The sequence below is a fragment of the Primulina eburnea genome, unplaced genomic scaffold, assembly GCF_022965805.1.
Source record: "Primulina eburnea isolate SZY01 unplaced genomic scaffold, ASM2296580v1 ctg813_ERROPOS5677299, whole genome shotgun sequence".
In the NCBI taxonomy this organism is placed as follows: domain Eukaryota; kingdom Viridiplantae; phylum Streptophyta; class Magnoliopsida; order Lamiales; family Gesneriaceae; genus Primulina; species Primulina eburnea.
Genome location: NW_027331583.1, coordinates 3,762 through 22,233, shown reverse-complemented (window position 1 = coordinate 22,233; position 18,472 = coordinate 3,762). Strand labels below are relative to the sequence as shown.

General features: G+C 33.8%; 3 protein-coding genes across 3 annotated transcripts; 2 read left to right on the top strand and 1 right to left on the bottom strand.

Moving 5' to 3' along the window:
- Nucleotides 1-929: 929 nt before the first annotated feature.
- On the bottom strand, nt 930-1,994 carry LOC140822410 (chaperone protein dnaJ 20, chloroplastic-like). The gene is made up of 2 exons (XM_073183176.1): nt 1,622-1,994; nt 930-1,306 (listed from the first exon to the last, which is right to left on the bottom strand). The coding sequence occupies exons 1-2, from the start codon at nt 1,952-1,954 to the stop codon at nt 1,181-1,183; spliced, it is 459 nt and encodes a 152-aa protein (XP_073039277.1). The 5' UTR covers nt 1,955-1,994; the 3' UTR covers nt 930-1,180.
- A 3,021-nt stretch (nt 1,995-5,015) lies between these two features.
- Nucleotides 5,016-7,377, top strand: LOC140822418 (nicotine N-demethylase CYP82E3-like). The gene is made up of 3 exons (XM_073183186.1): nt 5,016-5,455; nt 5,550-6,148; nt 6,565-7,377. Exons 1-3 carry the CDS (start codon nt 5,038-5,040, stop codon nt 7,189-7,191), a joined length of 1,644 nt encoding a protein of 547 aa, XP_073039287.1. The 5' UTR covers nt 5,016-5,037; the 3' UTR covers nt 7,192-7,377.
- Nucleotides 7,378-9,362: 1,985 nt separating this feature from the next.
- On the top strand, nt 9,363-18,056 carry LOC140822421 (uncharacterized). Its single transcript, XM_073183190.1, has 6 exons — nt 9,363-9,736; nt 16,368-16,567; nt 16,758-16,898; nt 16,997-17,077; nt 17,245-17,372; nt 17,790-18,056. Exons 1-6 carry the CDS (start codon nt 9,505-9,507, stop codon nt 17,833-17,835), a joined length of 828 nt encoding a protein of 275 aa, XP_073039291.1. The 5' UTR covers nt 9,363-9,504; the 3' UTR covers nt 17,836-18,056.
- The last annotated feature ends 416 nt before the right edge of the window (nt 18,057-18,472 follow it).

Genomic DNA, 18,472 nt, shown 5'->3' with positions numbered 1-18,472 from the left:
TAATTTTTTAATGAACTATTTTAAATTAAAATATTTTTATAATTATAATATTATCAATATATATCTAACTAACTAATTCTATTATATTGTTTATGTGAGAATTTCATACGTTTTGATCTGGTTATTTAGATGGATCAAATTTTAACGGATAATATTATTTTTGTTGGGGATACGACTGACGATAAAAAAATTATAAGATTGATCTCTTTTTGATATGTGACAGTACCAACAAATATATATCGGCCTTCTCTGAGCTCATAGGTCTGTAGTCCGACATATTAACATTCAAATAAGTGCATTTTACGCTGTCATGATTATAAGAAAAAAAAGTTGTGTCTTAAGTAACATATTAAACTTTTATTCTAATGATAAACAGTTGATTCTAACACTTTGTTCATCTTTAACATAAAAAATCAAAATCAAGTTTATTTAACCATTTATGGTGTATAACTAATAAGGTATAATATAATATAATAAATAAACATGGTACTGTCAATTTGGTCTAGACTCGCATCAGTCATCACAGGCCATCTTGTATTAATTAAGAAATATATTTTCTAAACCCCGTTTTGTGCATAAAAGCGTGAAATTTTGTTTTATATCACATTTTGACATATATAAATATTTTTATATTATTTGATTAAATAACTAGCTACTTGATTAGTGAAATTTTAACCATTTTGAATATTTTGAATGAATTACATAATTATAAATAATTTAGTGAAATATAAGACACCAATATCTAATTAAATTTCTTTAGCTTGTACTTAAAATAATTAATCAATTTTTACAAATGAACTAGGATATAATGGTCTGTAAAAAAGGGGAGAAAGTCCGATAAAATTGAATGGATATCTAAATTATGGTAAAAACTTGTGTGAGACGATCTCACCGATCATATTTTGTGAGACATATCTCTTATTTGGGTCATCCATGAAAATGTATTATTTTTTATGCTAACAGTATTACTTTTTATTGTGAATATCGATAGGATTGACCAGTCTCACAGATAAAGATTCATGAGACCGTCTCACAAGAAACTTACTCTAGAACCGTTGCATGAAGTATGAAATAATTTAAATTAGCTGACTTTTATAAGATAAAATCACTAAATCCGATTTTCTAACAAAATACTAGTGTGACCTGATATCATCCATCAATTATGTACAAATATTCAAAGTTACGTTTCCTGCATTGGTGGAGCAACCCGAGACATTCTCGTGGAATCCTTGTACGTGTTTCTTCTCTGAAGCTCATCAAGCTGAGATTGCCATCTTCTTCTCCACCATCCTCTTTCCTCCATTCTCTGTTTTCATTAAATAAATAACATAAATCAAACAATATAGAAGAGTCTAAGCACAACATTTCGATTGTTCTATCTTCCTCTTAATAGCTATACTAATTGTAATTAATGAGAATCGAATTCGTGACTTTGACTCTGATGACAATTGTAAGACCAAACATTTGTTGTTTTATCAAAAAACTATAATTTGTGTCAATGACATAACTCAAATATTTTAAAGCGTATAGCGACCTAAAAATCACATTTCGATTGTTCAGACAAAATTATTATACATTTATACCCAACAAAATTGTTCAGGATCATGCAAAAAACTGGTACCTTGTCATCTCGTGTGGCAAAGTTATGATCGTACAAAGCTCTAGTCTGTGGATCCGAAAGTGTTTGATAGGCTTCGCGCACCAGTATAAACCTCCTCGTGTGTTCTTCCCTTCTCTCCGGAGCCGAAACGTCCGGATGGTACTTTCTCGCCAGCTCTTTGTAGGCTCTTTTGATTTCCAATACTGTTCCATTCTCCGCAATCCCCAGCAATTGGTAATGCGTCTCTCTCGGTGCCGCTGGAGCGTAGAATGCCTTGACTCGGGTCGAGGACAGGGCCCTGCGCGGCCCGATGGGAAGCGAATAAAATTGTGACGATGAAACCGCGGAGATCATTGTTTCGTCCAGTCTTGTGATTGCATTATTGCATACTCTGTTTTCATTTATATACCTATATTCCAGTTTCCAGAAGGTCATACGTGTGGCCGACCAAAATTTCTCTTTGGTTTATGTCGACGTGTTCTCACGCTATGTTATTTCACAAAACTTGTACGAACATTTTCAAACGGTCGAAACTTCGATCTTTGTATTTAACGACGGATCATTATTTAATTATGTGATTTTAAAAAATCTCTAATGACATTAATTATTTAGTTATATTGATTTAATGAAACACGAACATTTTTGTCAATGTAATTAAAACATGTTAATAGGAAAACTAAATGGTTTAACTGGACTCGTTGTTGTAAGAAGTACTGTGATATATTTAATAGTAAATTTAGATTATGTGGGATGCAACACTCGAAATAAGCTCGGTCAATGTTGGACTTTGGTTAAGAGTTTGATTGGATACAACTCGAGTAGCTGGAATATCTTAAACTTTCTATAAAAATATTTTTTTTAAAAAAATAATCTTAAATTACGGTTTCAATATTAAATAATTATTACTTGTATAAATAAAGATACTCGTCAATTTTTAGCTCAAATCTCAAATTAATTAAACAAAAATTATTCAAATCGAGTTTAAGTTTGCTAAGACTTGATGGAGATTCCATTCGAATTAAAGTCAACTCTAAAAAAAAAAATATGTAGGATATTGAATCATAATAACAATTAGAGTGAGTCTCATATGAGACCGTCTCACGGATCTTAATCTGTGAGACGGGTCAATCCTATCCATATTCACAATAAAAAATAATACTCTTAGCATAAAAAATAATACTTTTTCATGGATAACCAAATAAGATATTCGTCTCACGAATACAACCCGTGAGACCGTCTCACACAAATTTTGTCGAACAATTAATTCATAGCTGATCTTTCTTTCATACGCACGCAGTGAGGTCATATATATATATATATATATATATATATATATATATATATATATATATATATATATATATATATATATATATATATATATATATATGTTATGTTATGTTATGTTATGTAGTGCATCAATTGGTAATATTGTACTTATTGATGAGGTGATACTCACATATTTGATATAAAATAAACACGATTGATAGACAACATAATAAAATTAGAGTGAGTCTCATGTGAGACCGTCTCACGGATCTTAATCTGTTAGACGGGTCAACCCAACCGATATTCATAATAAAAAGTAATAATTTTTCATGGATGATCCAATAAGAGATCCGTCTCACAAATACGACCCGTGAGACCGTATCACACAAGTTTTTGCCATAAAATTATAAATAAATATGCAAGAAGCTTCTAAATCTGTTACCTAAAACTCATCCATTCACACGTTTTGAAATTTACACCGACTTGACTATGCATTAATTGTCGTCGTTTAAATTCTAGACAAGTTGAAAAATCATACGTCGTTTGATGAAAAGTCGTTTATAAAGAGTATATTTTAACGAAGTAATGATATTGCTCGAGGATTATATTCAACTCCCAATACTCGATCTTATGGTTGCAATACATTAATTCATTGCTTGAAATTATAAATACATTTTAAACTCAAATTTTAATTTATTTAAAAATTTGACCTGGAGCTTGAATATTTATGCATTAAGTTTGAGCTGATTTAATTTATCAAATTAAAATTATTAATAACTATATAACAAAAATATACCTGCTGCTTGTGAAACATCCGAAAACAAAATTTTGGGAGTAAATGCATGATCAATAATCTCCAATAATATTATAGTTATACTTGTGTTTATTTTTTGTCCGACCAAATTTTGTTCGGCGGTTCCTGATTAACACAAAAAATGTTTCTGTACTCCCTAAGTCCCCAATTGTTTTCTTGAATAAAATTCGGTGCAAAAGTGAAAATATGATATTAATATATGATATTTGAATATAAAAACTTTCATATCTGATACTAATATATGATTTTTGAGTACTCAAACATGTATAACAAGTATTGATATTGATGAAACATCTCTTCTCAGATGAAAATAAGTACAAAATATTAGAAATATAATACTGATATATATCTTTTGTATAAGATATAAAATAGTTAGTACTCAAATATTATGTTAGTTACAGATTTCAATGTTTTCTATCAAATTTTATCCGGAAAAACATATATAAGCCTAGAGAGTGCATAAACATTTTTTCTGTGAATGCACAAGTTTTTGGGTCAAGATGAAACACAAATACAAGTATACTGTTTGGGATTTAAAAACTAATCTCTCCTGTTTTGAACCTGAATTGGATTCAAAATACGTATAGTAAAAGATGCTGGTTTAGTTGATGGAAAACATTAATTACCATTTTTTTCTTCTTCGACCACATTTCCACTCACTTCTAATATCTATTTGAGTAGGTCTCTTTATGAGACGATATCATAAATCTTTATCTGTGAGACGGGTCAATCCTACCGATATTCACAATAAAAAATAATACTTTTAGCATAAAAAATAATATTTTTCATGGATGACTCAAATAAAAAATCTGTCTCACAAAATACGACCCGTGAGACCAGCTCACACAAGTTTTTGCCAACCTGTTTTCTAGAACTTAAGTATTCTAACAAGCCAAAAGTAATCTCCTCCTCGTGTATGGACTTTTTGTATTGAGAAAGATCATAATTGAAAATTTGTCTCTAAACGTCGCCATCGTGGAAACTTCCATGGATCAACAATTTCATTAAAAAAATCAATATTTGACGAGGGCAATAATTTGAAAAGTATACAAATCTTGCAAAGAAATTATTTAGCTTATCCAAAGCAACCCCACCTGTTAATATTAGATCATAGATTTAACTTAAAATTAGTGTAATTTGCATGCGTCGCCTGCATGCATGTATAATCTAATAAATAAATAGTTTTGATTTTTTAAACTATTAATCAATGATAGATATAATAATATTATTATTTTGGTGTAATTTGACCATACTATGAATATATACACAAAAACATTTTAGGAAAAAAAAAAATAGAAGACGACAATTTATATTTCAAAATTGGGAAACATCAACGAACACAGACAAAAGCCGAATGGTGACCAGCTCTGCGCATGGTGGGGCATGTTATGGACTCGGTTTTTATCCCAGTCTTCTCCATCGCTTCTCATCCATGGAAAACATATGCAAAATGAACTTTCTTTCTCCGCTGCTAACTGTTTCAGCAGGGCTTTTAGCTCTGCTTTTGCTATACCGTCTATGGAAAACAAACGTAAGGGGTAACTTACCCCCACAAGCGGCCGGTGCTTGGCCTTTAATAGGCCACCTTCCTTTATTAAGCGGTCAAAGCCCAGTATACAGAGTTTTAGGAGCTTTGGCAGATAAATATGGTCCGATATTGACTATCCGAATCGGAGTGTATCCTGCTGTTGTGATAAGCAACTGGGAAGCTGTTAAAGAGTGCTTCACCACCAATGATAGGGTATTGGCAAACCGCCCAATTTCTAATGCAGGTATGGAATTTGTAACACTAAATATTACACCTCTTGGTTATTGGTTATCATGTAGCCTAGCCAAATCATATCTGCCCTTCTCTCTCGCCTACAGGTAAGCACCTTGGCTACAATTATGCAGCATTTGGCTTCATTCCCGCGAACCCATATTGGCGCGAAATCCGAAAGCTTGTGGTGGTAGAAGTGCTGTCTTCACGGAGACTTGAGGCACTGAAACACGTCCAAGTATCCGAACTACACACTAGCATTAACGAACTATACAAGTCAATTCAAGAAAGTCCAGGCAAAGTGGTGATCAGTGATTGGATTGAACAGTTAACTTTGAACATAATTGTTATGATGATTGCAGGAAAAAGATACGCAGAGGGCAGCAAAGATGGCGCAGAATCTCAGAAAGCAAGATATTTTAGGAAAGTCACTAAGGAGTTTATGCATTTATCCGGGCGGTTTGTAGTCTCCGAAGCCATTCCTGTTCTACCTTTGGAATGGTTTGATTTTCAAGGACACGTCAAGTCCATGAAGAGAGTTTCTAAGGAAGTCGGTGATGTAGTCGAAAGCTGGATTGAGGAGCACATGAAAGGGACTTCGGGCAATACAGAACAAGATTTTATCGATGTGATGCTCGCTAAAATTGATGATCGATATACAAGTTATGGGCATACACGTGAGACCATAATCAAAGCGACAGTAATGGTAAACTTACTCTTTGTTGCATACTAGAGCTCAGGCCTACATATTTCACTTTCGAAAAGCAAGGATCCCTTGACATAGTGACAAGGGTGAGGCCCAAGAACCATAAGCTCTTGGGTTGGTTCAAATCCCATTACTTACTTTGGTAGTGTAGATAGCTTAGAAATGAAATCCTCATATCAAAAAGCGTCATCATTACTGCAGAATAAGGATACAATTAAAACAAAAATATCGATTCTGAATCAATTTAATAATGTTACGAGACTTTCATGCTTCCTAGATATGGGAGAACTCTCGGGCTCGGAAATCTTAGAACCCCTTCTTTAGCTCAAAAGAGATTTTATATAACTGGTAAAAATATGCATCTATTCTGTCTGCTATGAGATTAAACCATTTAATTGCCTTAATCCATCTTGCAGAATCTCATTTTAGCAGGCTCTGATACCACCTCCGTTCACTTGACATGGCTCTTATCCATTCTACTAAACAACAAGCCAATCATGCAACGAGCCCAAGAGGAAATAGACCTAAAAGTTGGTAAAGAAAGATGGGTAGACGAATCGGACATCACAAATTTAGTGTACCTCCAAGCTATTGTGAAAGAGACGTTGCGGTTGTATCCACCAGGGCCACTGTCAGTACCACACGAAGCCATGGAGGACTGTCTTGTGAATGGCTACTTGATTCCTAAAGGTGCACGTGTGTTAGTGAACCTGTGGAAATTACACAGGGATCCAAGAATTTGGGACGAACCTGATAAATTTATACCCGAGAGGTTCTTGACAAGCCATGCTGAAGTGGATTTCACAGGCCAACATTTTGAGTTCGTTCCGTTTGGTTCAGGCAGAAGATCATGCCCGGGGATTACTTTTGCAATGCAAGTGACGCACTTGACCCTTGCTCGTCTGCTGCAGGGATTCGATTTTGCGACACCAGAAAACATCCCCGTGGACATGACTGAAGGCCAGGGTATCACCATGCCTAAGGCAACTCCATTAGAAGTTGTTATCGCGCTGCGACTACCTGGTTTGTTCTGCAAAAACTAGGCATCATTTGTGTTAATATGGATCCTGAGGAAACCTGCAGTTTGGATATTTCTGGGCAAAAACGTCATCGAATGACATATAATATAATATGTAATCTTCATCTAATAAGTGCTTGGACAATTACTCTTAGAACATATGTCCCAAATTTTCTTGAATTTTGATAAACATTCTCTCGTTTTAGATTCAGCAACTTGAAGCCTAACCCACCAGATCGAGTTCACTCTGAAAAAAGTATATCTGTTTCCACATAGGAAAAGGATAAGAACAATCAACCATTCATTGAAAAAACAATACTCAATAATAATATTTAAATAAAGCTTGCAAATCTTGCAAATGAATTATGTTTCACAATATCGCTATCGAGGATATTTCTCCAACAACCAAGCACCATATTATTGAAAAAAATAATACGAAACAACATTAAAGTTTATAAATAAATTATGGATCTTGACGTTAGATATTCTCTAATGTAACCCTACTTATTACGGTAACATTATTAATGAGTTGTAACTTAAATTTAGCTTTTATACTCAATAATTCTATTAATTACAAGAATTAAAGTTTACGTACAACTATAAAATATATATAAAAAAAATGTCTTCGATTCAACCTAAATGAACATTTAATCAAGAAATATTTTAAACTCGGTCCATTTCTATTAAAAATATATCAATATATACACTAATTAATTCATTATTTTCTCATCCATATATTTTTTATTTTCTTTGGATATTTTAAAAAAAAAAATTTTTATTCTTAATAATAATTTAAAATCAAAATATTAACATCACTCTATTTATTTTTCGAGTTCTGATCACAAAACCTCACCAAATTTAAAATTATATTTATTAAATCATTTATTACACTGCATAAAAATAAAATATAATATTTTATTGGCTTATAAAGTTAAAATAATAATAATTTTTAATAAATAAAATGTAATTTCTGGGAAAAATCTTCATCTACAAAGTGCTAGAACATATGTACTTCAGTCCTATCCCTAGGAGTTCATTCAACCTCAATTAAATCACCGGAGTCTCACATTTTCTTGAATTTCGATAAACATTCATCCAACGCATAAGAAAATGGAAGAAACCAATCCCATTTTAGATTCAGCAAAAGTTCCCAACTTGAACCTAAATCTGAAAATTTTACTTGTTAAAAGTTAAGAATTCTTCCCAAATAGTTGGTATCAATTAATTTACATGTATTAATTAATGCTTTATTTGTTCATTTCCTACAACTACCTTAGCTCATATACATGTTAATTTCTCTCCTTTAGATTCTGAATTTAGAGCCAAATATTTGGCAGGCCTACCTTTTAGAAAATGACGCTAGATGCTCTGGATTTTTTTTTTTAAAAAAATTTATTACTCTACGAATTAGGTCAAAACTAAATGTTATTTATTTATCTATATTTGATTATGCATAAAAATAAAAATAAAAAAAATTGAACCCTCAATGTTTCTTAGTACATTTTAGATTATTATTCGGAGGTAAAGATTTGATAAATGTATTTCAAATAATACAAAATTTATCAATCCAGTCCTTATTTTATTGTTAAGTAACTGCCAAAATTCTGATAATCACATGCAATACTAATGTTAATCTCCAAAATAAGTCAAAAATTTGTGTGAGACAGTCTCACATGTCGTATTTTATGAGAATAATCTTTTATTTGGGTCATCCATGAAAAAATATTACTTTTTAATACTAAGAGTATTACTTTTTTTTTGTGAGTATCGATAAGATTGACCCGTCTCACAGATAAAGATTCGTGAGACTGTCTCACAAAATACCTACACCCAAAATAAATGTCAGAAATCCTAATCAACGGGAGAAATCATGTCCGTAAACAATACGTTACAGTAATATGGTTGGACTATTGATTATATACATACACAAATTTTTCTTTACAGGCTACGTGATTTTTAGGGGATTTAATTAATTTTTTAAAAATATTTATACATGGAATTATATGTAGGAAACATATTGATATAAGAATAATATATGTTCTCCCTATATTTTAGAACTCAATTTTATTTTTCTTCCCATAAATAATAAAAATATTTTAAATACCTTGTAAAATAATAATTTTAAATATATATATGATTTCCCGTAAAGTATGTTATTGGAATATCGTAATCTGGATTGCGGGGTGTCCAAATCAGACCAATAAAACCCCGTAACCCAACCGTTGCATGCCACTCTATTTCGTGTCAACTCTAGCTAAAATCCCTCTTTCCCAGTCTTCATATATATAATATACACGCAGTTCCATTAATTTTCTGCAGGGAGATTTGATTGTGGGGGATGGGGAAGAAGAGCAGTGCTGCGTCGCCGTGGAATAAGCTTTTTGCATGGGTGCGGCGGCAATCGACGAAAGTGAAGACGTTTCTGGGGGTGGCGTTCGTTCTTTGCGCGTTGGTGGCGGTGAAATGCCTGGTTAAAGATCATAACCATTTCTTCATCGCTGCTGAATCCGTCCATTTTGCTGGGGTTTTGGTCTTGATCTATAAGCTCACAAATCAGAAGACTTGCACAGGTAATGATTTCTTTTCAATTTTTGATTTATAAATTTGTTTTTCATGGGTTTGTTTTGGGTTTAATCGCTTCCTTGATCGAGGATTTTCTGTCCATTTTATCTTTTGATATTTTTCCACATGTTTTGCAAATTGTGAGGGGGGAGAAATCATTTATATTTTGGGTAAATCAGTTTGTCTCTTCAAAAGAGTGATGTCAAGAAGTTTTTTCTGAGAGTAAGAAATTAGAATTTTGCGAATACAATCAAGAAGTTTTCTTTTGTTGGTTTTAACATATATTAAATCAACCGTTAAAAAAAAAACATATATTAAATCAAATAAATATTTATAGATAATATGCCAAAAAGTTGGAATTATTTTTAATTATCTAAAGTTGACCAGATTTAGAAATGACATCGGACAAAACTTCAATTTCTATATATATTTTTTGAAAAATAACCCCATCTACCGAAAATGATATTGTAAACGAAGTTTGAAAAGTAAGGGATTGACCGAAATGCTCCAAACTTGTTTTTGATAAAGTTGTGTTCTCATGATTGAATTACTCGCGTAGTTAGTAGTCTCAGGTGCTCTATTTGACGTATAAATATGATAATAAAGAATTAAATTGGACAATGAGATTTACGTGAAAATCTGTAAAAATTATTAGAGTAAAAAACACGTGCAATATATAAAGAATTATATTATAATATTTTATGATGTACAATCACTTACTTCTTTTACTACAAGACAACAAAAAACCTCACAAATATTATAGAACTAAGCACGAAAATGCTATGTGAGAAGAAGAATTGAGAACGAGATGATTTTGGAATGAATGGAGAAATATCTATTTGTAGAGCTCCGCATGCGTCTGAAAACACGTCTTCTCATTTGAATGTGTTGCCAAAATTCGTTGCACAAATTATGACAACCAACACCTATAAATTTTGTCTCCCACCTAACTCCATTATTGCCGACATTGCTCCCACTTGGAGATTTAATTGAGAATTAAACACATATCCACACATCTTTTCAATTTTGTTATTCTCTGCTGCTTATGTTTCCGATATGTCACTTGAGAATCTACATCATTCAAACTTATCAGTGTTTACTGGCTTGGTCATAACACCAGCTATGTTATCCTTTGTATGGATATTCTAAATATCCACATTTTCTTCCTCCACTGCTTCTCGAAAAAAGTGAAACTGGACTTCAATGTGTGTGGAGACTCGATTCTGATCTAGTCTAGTCTAGGGATCCCGGTTCTCGGACGTTGGTATATTATATCGAATCTCAGCAATAGAAGTCGATCTACTCCTAAGCAACATATATATAAACCAAACATCCAATGTCTAGGCACCTCTGCCCAAGACTTGACACCTCTGCCAATAACTCGTTCTCGATATCTATCTTCTATTCTCTGCTTTTCTATAAATCAATAGAAATAGCATTCACATTCAAATAACACAAGGTATTAAAACAATAACAAACAAGTATATCTTCCAGTGTCTGGATAGTCCGCTTTGACTGTCCGTCGGTCTGAGGATGATATGCGGTACTCAGATGCAACTTCGTACCTAGAGCCTGCTGTAAACTGTGCCAAAAGTGCGAAGTAAACCGAGGATCACGGTCTGATACAATCGACTTCGGCACTCCGTGAAATCTGACCACTTCTCTGACGTAGATCTCTACCATCTGGTCATGTCTGTATGTCATCTTGTACGGAATAAAGCATGCTGATTTGGTCAATCTGTCAATAACGACCCAAATCGCAAGATCGAAAAGTAAAATCGAAAACCTTTATTTCTCTCTTCACCTTTCTTCTTCTGTAATTTTCATACTTGCTTTTCTATAAATAGAAATAGCATTCACATTCAAATAACACAAGGTATTAAAACAATAACAAACAAGTATGTGGTTTTGGGAAACTCAAGTGGAATCTAACTCGAGTCGTATCTCCCGGTTCAACATTGATTTATACCTTTGATGAAGTCGATCAATACCAGATATAATTAGAACTCAGTCTAATTCTGTTTCAACGGCATAACATCACAATCTTGAAATATCGGTAGTACAAAATCAGTATATACCAATCCCAATAACTCATAATCAATCAACAAACATAATCTGATACCAAATCGGTATAATCTCAATCATATCAAATCTGATAAATAATAACAATTTCATACGGTATCTGTTCTTCAATCCGATTCCGATTATACGATGTCTAACATATCAAGAACACCGTATATCAATCATGTCCGATTCCTTCAATATCATATTTTCAAATCGTATCAAAACATAAGAAAACTTACGTCTTGTAGAAGACTATGTCGAGAGGACTCCGGTACTGAACTCGGATACAAAATCGGATGGTCGGACTATTCAAAATCACAATTTCAAGCGACGATGGTTTTGAAAAATTCTTTCTGAGACACTTTCGGTTTCTTACTGAGGAAATGAAGAGGTTATATATATATATATATATATATAAAACCTCCACGCACATGCGCAACCTTCTCTGGACTCGGCATTGTCAAGTACACATGCTCGCGTATATGCGCGCACACTCTTCGCGCATATGCACGAGGTTCTCTACCCATCTCGGGCATATGCGTGCATCGGTGCCGCGCATATGCGCGAGGTGTTCTGTCCTCGCACATTCGATATCACAGGCTACCTCAATTCGTGTCTCGGAATGATTCTTCATAATCATATCAATTCAAAATCAATAATCGCAGATTAACAGCAAATTAAATCTCGGGCATTACAATGTGTTTAGTCCTGGAAAGAAATCTTAGATTCCTTGTGATGTGCCTGACTATCACAAAACAAAGAACCATTATTTTGTTTGTGTCATATCTCCTCCAATAACCTCTTAATCCATATTGCTACCTTGCAAGCTTGAGTAGGTGTCATATATTCTGCTTCTATTGTAGATAACACCACAATTGTTTGCAGTTTTGAAACCCAGTTTACTGCTACTTCTGCGAGTGTAAACACATAACTAGTAGTAGATTTTTTTTTCATCAGGATCACCTTCATAATCTAATTCTACATAGTCTCTGAGTGTAAAATTCGATCTTCCATAACATAATGCAGCATTTGAAGTACCCTTAATGTATCTAAGGATCCTCTTAACAGTATTCCAATGCTCTCTTCCAGGATTCGCTATATACCGACTAACTACTCCCACTGCTTGAGCAATGTCCGGTCTTGTACAGAACATGATGTACAGAACATGATGAATATCAAACTTCACATTGCTGATGCATATGGTACTCGAGACATCTCCGTTTTCTTTGCTTCACTGCTAGGACACATATTAGAGAATAACTTGAAGTTAAGAGGAAGAAGGATATAAATTATCTTCCTATCTTGTATGTTGAAGCGTTGTAAGACTTTCTTCAAATGCTTTTCCTGGCAAACCAAATCTTTCTGTTATTTCTGTCTCGGTGAACTTGCATCCCTAGAATCTTGTTTGCTGGTTCTAAGTCTTTTATATCAAATTCCCTACCCAACTGTGCTTTCAATTTTTAGACCTGATCTTTGTTGGGTTCTCCTACCAACATTCGTCCATATATAATAACAAAATAATATAATCATCACTAGACCTCTTGAGATATGTACTAGGATCTGCTCTAAGTCTGTTATGTATAAGGTTCATGATATTACAATCAAATTGTACAAACACCTCGTTGCGTGTTTGATACTGTACAAAGATTAATTCAGCCTGCAAACCAAGTTTTCTTTGACTTTTCCGCAAAACATTCTAGTTGGAGCATATTGATTTCTTCATCAAGATCTCCATGAAGAAATGCCGTTTTCACATCTAGCTATTCAAGATGTAGGTCAAACACCGCACACAATGCGAACACTCTTCTGATTGTTGTAAGCCGAATCACAGGAGAAAATATCTCATTAAGTCAATGCTTTCTTTTTGAGCATATATTTTACCACCAATCTAGCACGATACCGCTCCACTTGGTTATTGTCACCACGCTTGATCTTATAGATCCAACTATTTCCAATGAATTCATCTCTCGTGGTATAGTAACAACATCCCAAGTTTTATTCTTGTCTAATGTCTCCAATTATTCTTGCATTACTGTCATCCAAGCTTTGAGTAACCTCACGGAAACTGGATGACTCACCATCATCTAATAATAGACAATATGTAATATTGCTTCCAATGACATAATCGGAAAGCCAACCTGGTTGTCTTTTCTTTTGAGTTGACTGCTCACTCTGGAAACCTCAGACTCAACGTATTCTTGTTCCTCGTGCTCTGGTACTGCTTCATAAGAAATTTGATTTTCGACAGTCTTATTTTTCACCTGAATTATAGCAGTTTCTGAATTCAGTGTGCCTTTGTCTCCTTTTAATTTATCTTCCTCGAAGATAACATCTATGCTGATGCCGAACTCGTGGACAATAGGATCCCACAAGAGAAACTTCTGTACTCTATCAGCATAAACCAATAAGATACATTTTCTAGATTTTGAATCCAACTTCGATCTTACTTGCTCATTGTACATAACATGCATTATGTTTCCAAATATAACGCATACTCTCTTGCTATATGAGAACAAAACAACTCAAATATTATAGATTTAAGCCCTCAAATACTATGCGAGAAAAATAGTTAAGAACGAGATGATTTTGGAAAGAGAGGAGAGAGCTCTATTTATAGAGCTGCTCATTCATCTCATTCCACTTTCCATCATTCATCATTTCTCTCGGTTTATCTCCAATGGCCGCCAAACAATTTTCTTTTCTTAAAACTACTTGTATCTTTATTTTAAACAACATAAAATTGCTCAAACTGAACTTTGCTCTCTCGTACCTGCCCGAAATATGTCTACAACAATTTAGTAGATTTGACAAAATAATCTCGTCTTAACAAAAACTTTCAAAAAAAATATTTTCTATTGGAAGATCAGTCTAGGCTACAACCACAGAACATATTCAGAATTTTAAGAAATTTACACTAAGGCTCTGATATCACTTGTTGGTTTCAGGTACACGGAACGGGCAAGACGAAAATAATTTCACTATAATATTTATGATGTACAATCACTCACTTTGTTTCCAAAGATAACATACACTATCTTACTATACGAGAACAAAGCAAATCACAAATATTATAGATTTAAGCCCTCAAATACTATGATAGAAGAAGAGTTGAGAACAAGATGATTTTGTGAAAACGGATCTTCTCGTTTGAATGCGTTGTCAAAATTCGCTGCAAAATTATGACAACCAACACCTACAACGATAAATGTTGTTACAACAAAGTACTGAAGAGTTTTTCCTGCGAAAGATTGTGTTAAAGCTGTATATGTTACCGAATCACGGGAGATATTTCGATAATCTTTTTGATTGATCAATTGTCGAGAAAGCTGATTTTTCTTGCTTTCAAAACCAAAAACAGCAAAAATTTAGATTCTGGTCATGGCCTAGATTCATATGCTGCCTTTGGGATGTGCCTTGAAGTGCATTTATTGTTTGGATGTGCTAAAACTCTTGGAATTTCACTAATCTATCCTCCTATAATCTGTTGAGTTTTAATGTCTTGTGATATTCGAAAGACTTGTAAAACGAGAAAGAAGGCTAATTCCTTTTTTTGCCCTCGAGAGAGGGACATGGTGTGTTGACTAATATTACATACTATTCCTCAATGAGTCCCATATCCTTGTAGCATTTCATGTAATCTTTTGATACAATCACAATAAAGGAATAAACTAGTATACAATAATAAATAGTGGTTTTCCATTTACGCATCATAATCAGTGTGTAATCACAAGTTAGTGAGTTAGTGAGTCCGTTAATATATAATGCCATTGCATTTTTACTTTTCAACTGATAACTAATGAATATGAAATGAGTCTCACTTCCGTCTGAGATTTCACCTTTCCTCTGTTTCTCTTCTTGCTGCACGCTCAATATTACCTATTCAATTCTTTGGGGTGAATGCTCGCGATCTTGTAATTTCCTTGTTCTTCAATTCGGATAGAATTTATTGTATACCCAAATAGCATATTCCCTTAAAATCAAGTTTTTGAGAATTCCATAATGTCAACTCAAAGGTTTAGCCAGCTGAGGAGGCATACGAGAAGCATTGTGCTTTAAGATTTAGTTTATGATATTTTTCATCGGCCGTGACCATAATATTTTTCTAAACAACAACAGCAATGTTAATCGTTGGTTACGTTTAAGCATAAGGTTTTTTGGACTTCTGGTTATTTGTCACCATTAAATACAATGGTGTTTGATTGGACATAACCTATTCATAATTCCAAACATCAAGCCATATTTCTTAAATTTTGTGGATCAGGTTTAGTTTGCTGCTTTTATTTCGTATCGTACTCGTTTTAATAATTTCAAGTTTACTCAAAAACTTGTGATTTGATTCGATTGCACCCTTCCATTGAGTTTGAAACCTTCAGGCTGGCACTGGATTCACTTCAAACTCAATTAACTCTTCCGAGGATCATTGAAGATTAATTGGAAATTCTTTTGCATGAATTATTGAGTGATAAATACCTGTACATTCTACAGAAAATTACGCCCACTGTCACGTGTATTGACCAGTTATTTTTTTGAAATCTTTATTGTAATATAATATATTGCTTCTTTCGCACGCATTAGGCATTTCTCTGAAGTCTCAAGAGCTCACAGCAATATTCTTGACGGCCAGATTATGCTGTAGCTATATTATGGAGGGTGACATTCACACTCTTCTTGATTTTTCAACTCTCTTATCAACTTTGTGGGTTATCTACATGATAAGATTCAAGTTAAAATCAACATATGTTTCCAAGCTGGACAGCATGCCCTTATATTATGTGGTAAATGAAGTTTTTTTCAGCTCTATTTTTTAGCCATTTTTTTTCATGCATGCTCATAGTTGTCTTAATAAGAAAAATGGTGCCTGCAAAGAGTTTAAATCCGTTCACGGTGCTGCATTAGACTAGTTAGAGAGCTTAACTGTAAATTGGATTCATTAAAATACTTGTACTTTCTACACCTCTTTAATAGGTGGCGCCAGCTGCAATTCTTGCCATCCTCATCCATCCTTATACCCAACATGTACGTGTTGCTCGAATGCTTTGGGCATTTGCAGTGTATTTGGAATCAGTATCAGTTTTGCCGCAACTTCGGATGATACAGAACACCAAGGTTTAGATTATTATACCCTCTAGTTCATTATCTATTAACAGATCATACCGAGTGATAGACACTAATGTTATCTCTTGCTTTACTCAACTTCAATTCAGATGATCGAACCATTTACGGCCCATTATGTTTTCGCCCTTGGGGTTTCAAGATTTTTCGGATGTGCTCATTGGATCATTCAGGTACTTTATGTTTGGCGTTTCAGTGCCGTTTTTTGTCTAATAATCCATTCGACAATCATTCGGTGAAACATCTATTGGAACAGTTTTATGACACAAGATAGGTACATCAACTCATTGATTAATTTCGATTTGTCGGGGCCATGTTTTCTCTATCAATGTCCATTTAGGTGTATGATTCTGCTGGAAAGTATTTGTTCCTGGTTGGCGCAGCGTATGCTTGGGTTCCTATGGTGCTGTTAGCAGAAGTTGTTCAGACTTTTATCTTGGCAGATTTCTGTTACTACTACGTCAAGAGGTAAACCTCCCTTCACCTTGCACATACATGTTTGGGCTATCGGATCACAACTCTTTGCTCGATTTCTATTGGATACGAGGCTTTGCTCTTGTCTTGGAGTAAACATTTGATCCTCTAACTAGTGAAACCAACATACTTATAAGAGGAAATATCGGTTAATTCAGTTAAATCTAAATAATTTGTGGCAAAAACTTGTGTGAAACGGTCTCACGGGTCGTATTTGTGAGACATATCTCTTATTTGGATCATTTATGCTAAATTATTTTTTATTGTGAATATGGGTAGGGTTGACATGTCTCACAGATTAAGATCCGTGAGACGGTCTCACATGAGATTTACTCATAATTTGTTCAGGGTTTTGTGCATTTATATTGTATATGTTGTCTGACGAAGCTTAAACCCCTTTCCATTTTGCAGCGTGGTGAATGGTCGACTTTTGGTCAGCTTGCCTTCGCCTGTGTAAGAGCCGCGAGGTTTAATCTTAAGACTATAACAATGTAATGTCCCTTTTGTTTACTGACTTCCAATGTATCAAGCGTGAAACCAGTGGCATGGTTGGAGTTCGGATTATGAATTTCATTACCATATCTAATATTCATATAAATGGCATCATGTTTATTGAAGATTAAATTCTGATCATTTTTACTTTTCGATGAGTAGATGATAAACTCTAGATTAACACTGTCTTTATGTGCAAATTAGGGGTGGTATACCGTATCGTACCGTATCAAAAATCATATACCGTATACCGTACCGAAAATTATGGTATAAGAAAATTCATACCGATACCGTTCCGAAATTTAATTTTTTTATAAATTTATTGTTTTAAAATATTATATATTTTAAAATTTTTGTATATTTTTTCGGTATTCCGATATATACCGAAATTTTCAAATTGTATACCGTTATTGTACCGAAAAATTCGATATTGTTATCGTACCGTACCGAAAGCTTCGGTATACCGAAAATTCGGTAAACTCGGCATTTTTTCGGTACGGTAATCTCGGTATATCGAAATTTCGGTATTTTTTCCCACCCCTAAATTGCGAATAAGATAAGAGTAGATCTCTTGTAAGACGGTCTCACGAATCTTTATCTGT

What these genes read in the sequence shown, in the direction of transcription:
- LOC140822410 (XM_073183176.1), bottom strand. Translation starts at nt 1,954, where the DNA reads ATGATCTCCGCGGTTTCATCGTCACAATTTTATTCGCTTCCCATCGGG. An exon ending in TTGCCACACGAGATGACAAG is followed by an intron (nt 1,307 to 1,621) that starts GTACCAGTTTTT and finishes TAATGAAAACAG; the next exon opens with AGAATGGAGGAAAGAGGATG.
- LOC140822421 (XM_073183190.1), top strand. Translation starts at nt 9,505, where the DNA reads ATGGGGAAGAAGAGCAGTGCTGCGTCGCCGTGGAATAAGCTTTTTGCA. An exon ending in GGATGATACAGAACACCAAG is followed by an intron (nt 16,899 to 16,996) that starts GTTTAGATTATT and finishes ACTTCAATTCAG; the next exon opens with ATGATCGAACCATTTACGGC. An exon ending in TGTTACTACTACGTCAAGAG is followed by an intron (nt 17,373 to 17,789) that starts GTAAACCTCCCT and finishes TCCATTTTGCAG; the next exon opens with CGTGGTGAATGGTCGACTTT.
- LOC140822418 (XM_073183186.1), top strand. Translation starts at nt 5,038, where the DNA reads ATGGTGACCAGCTCTGCGCATGGTGGGGCATGTTATGGACTCGGTTTT. An exon ending in CCGCCCAATTTCTAATGCAG is followed by an intron (nt 5,456 to 5,549) that starts GTATGGAATTTG and finishes TCTCGCCTACAG; the next exon opens with GTAAGCACCTTGGCTACAAT. An exon ending in TAATCAAAGCGACAGTAATG is followed by an intron (nt 6,149 to 6,564) that starts GTAAACTTACTC and finishes TCCATCTTGCAG; the next exon opens with AATCTCATTTTAGCAGGCTC.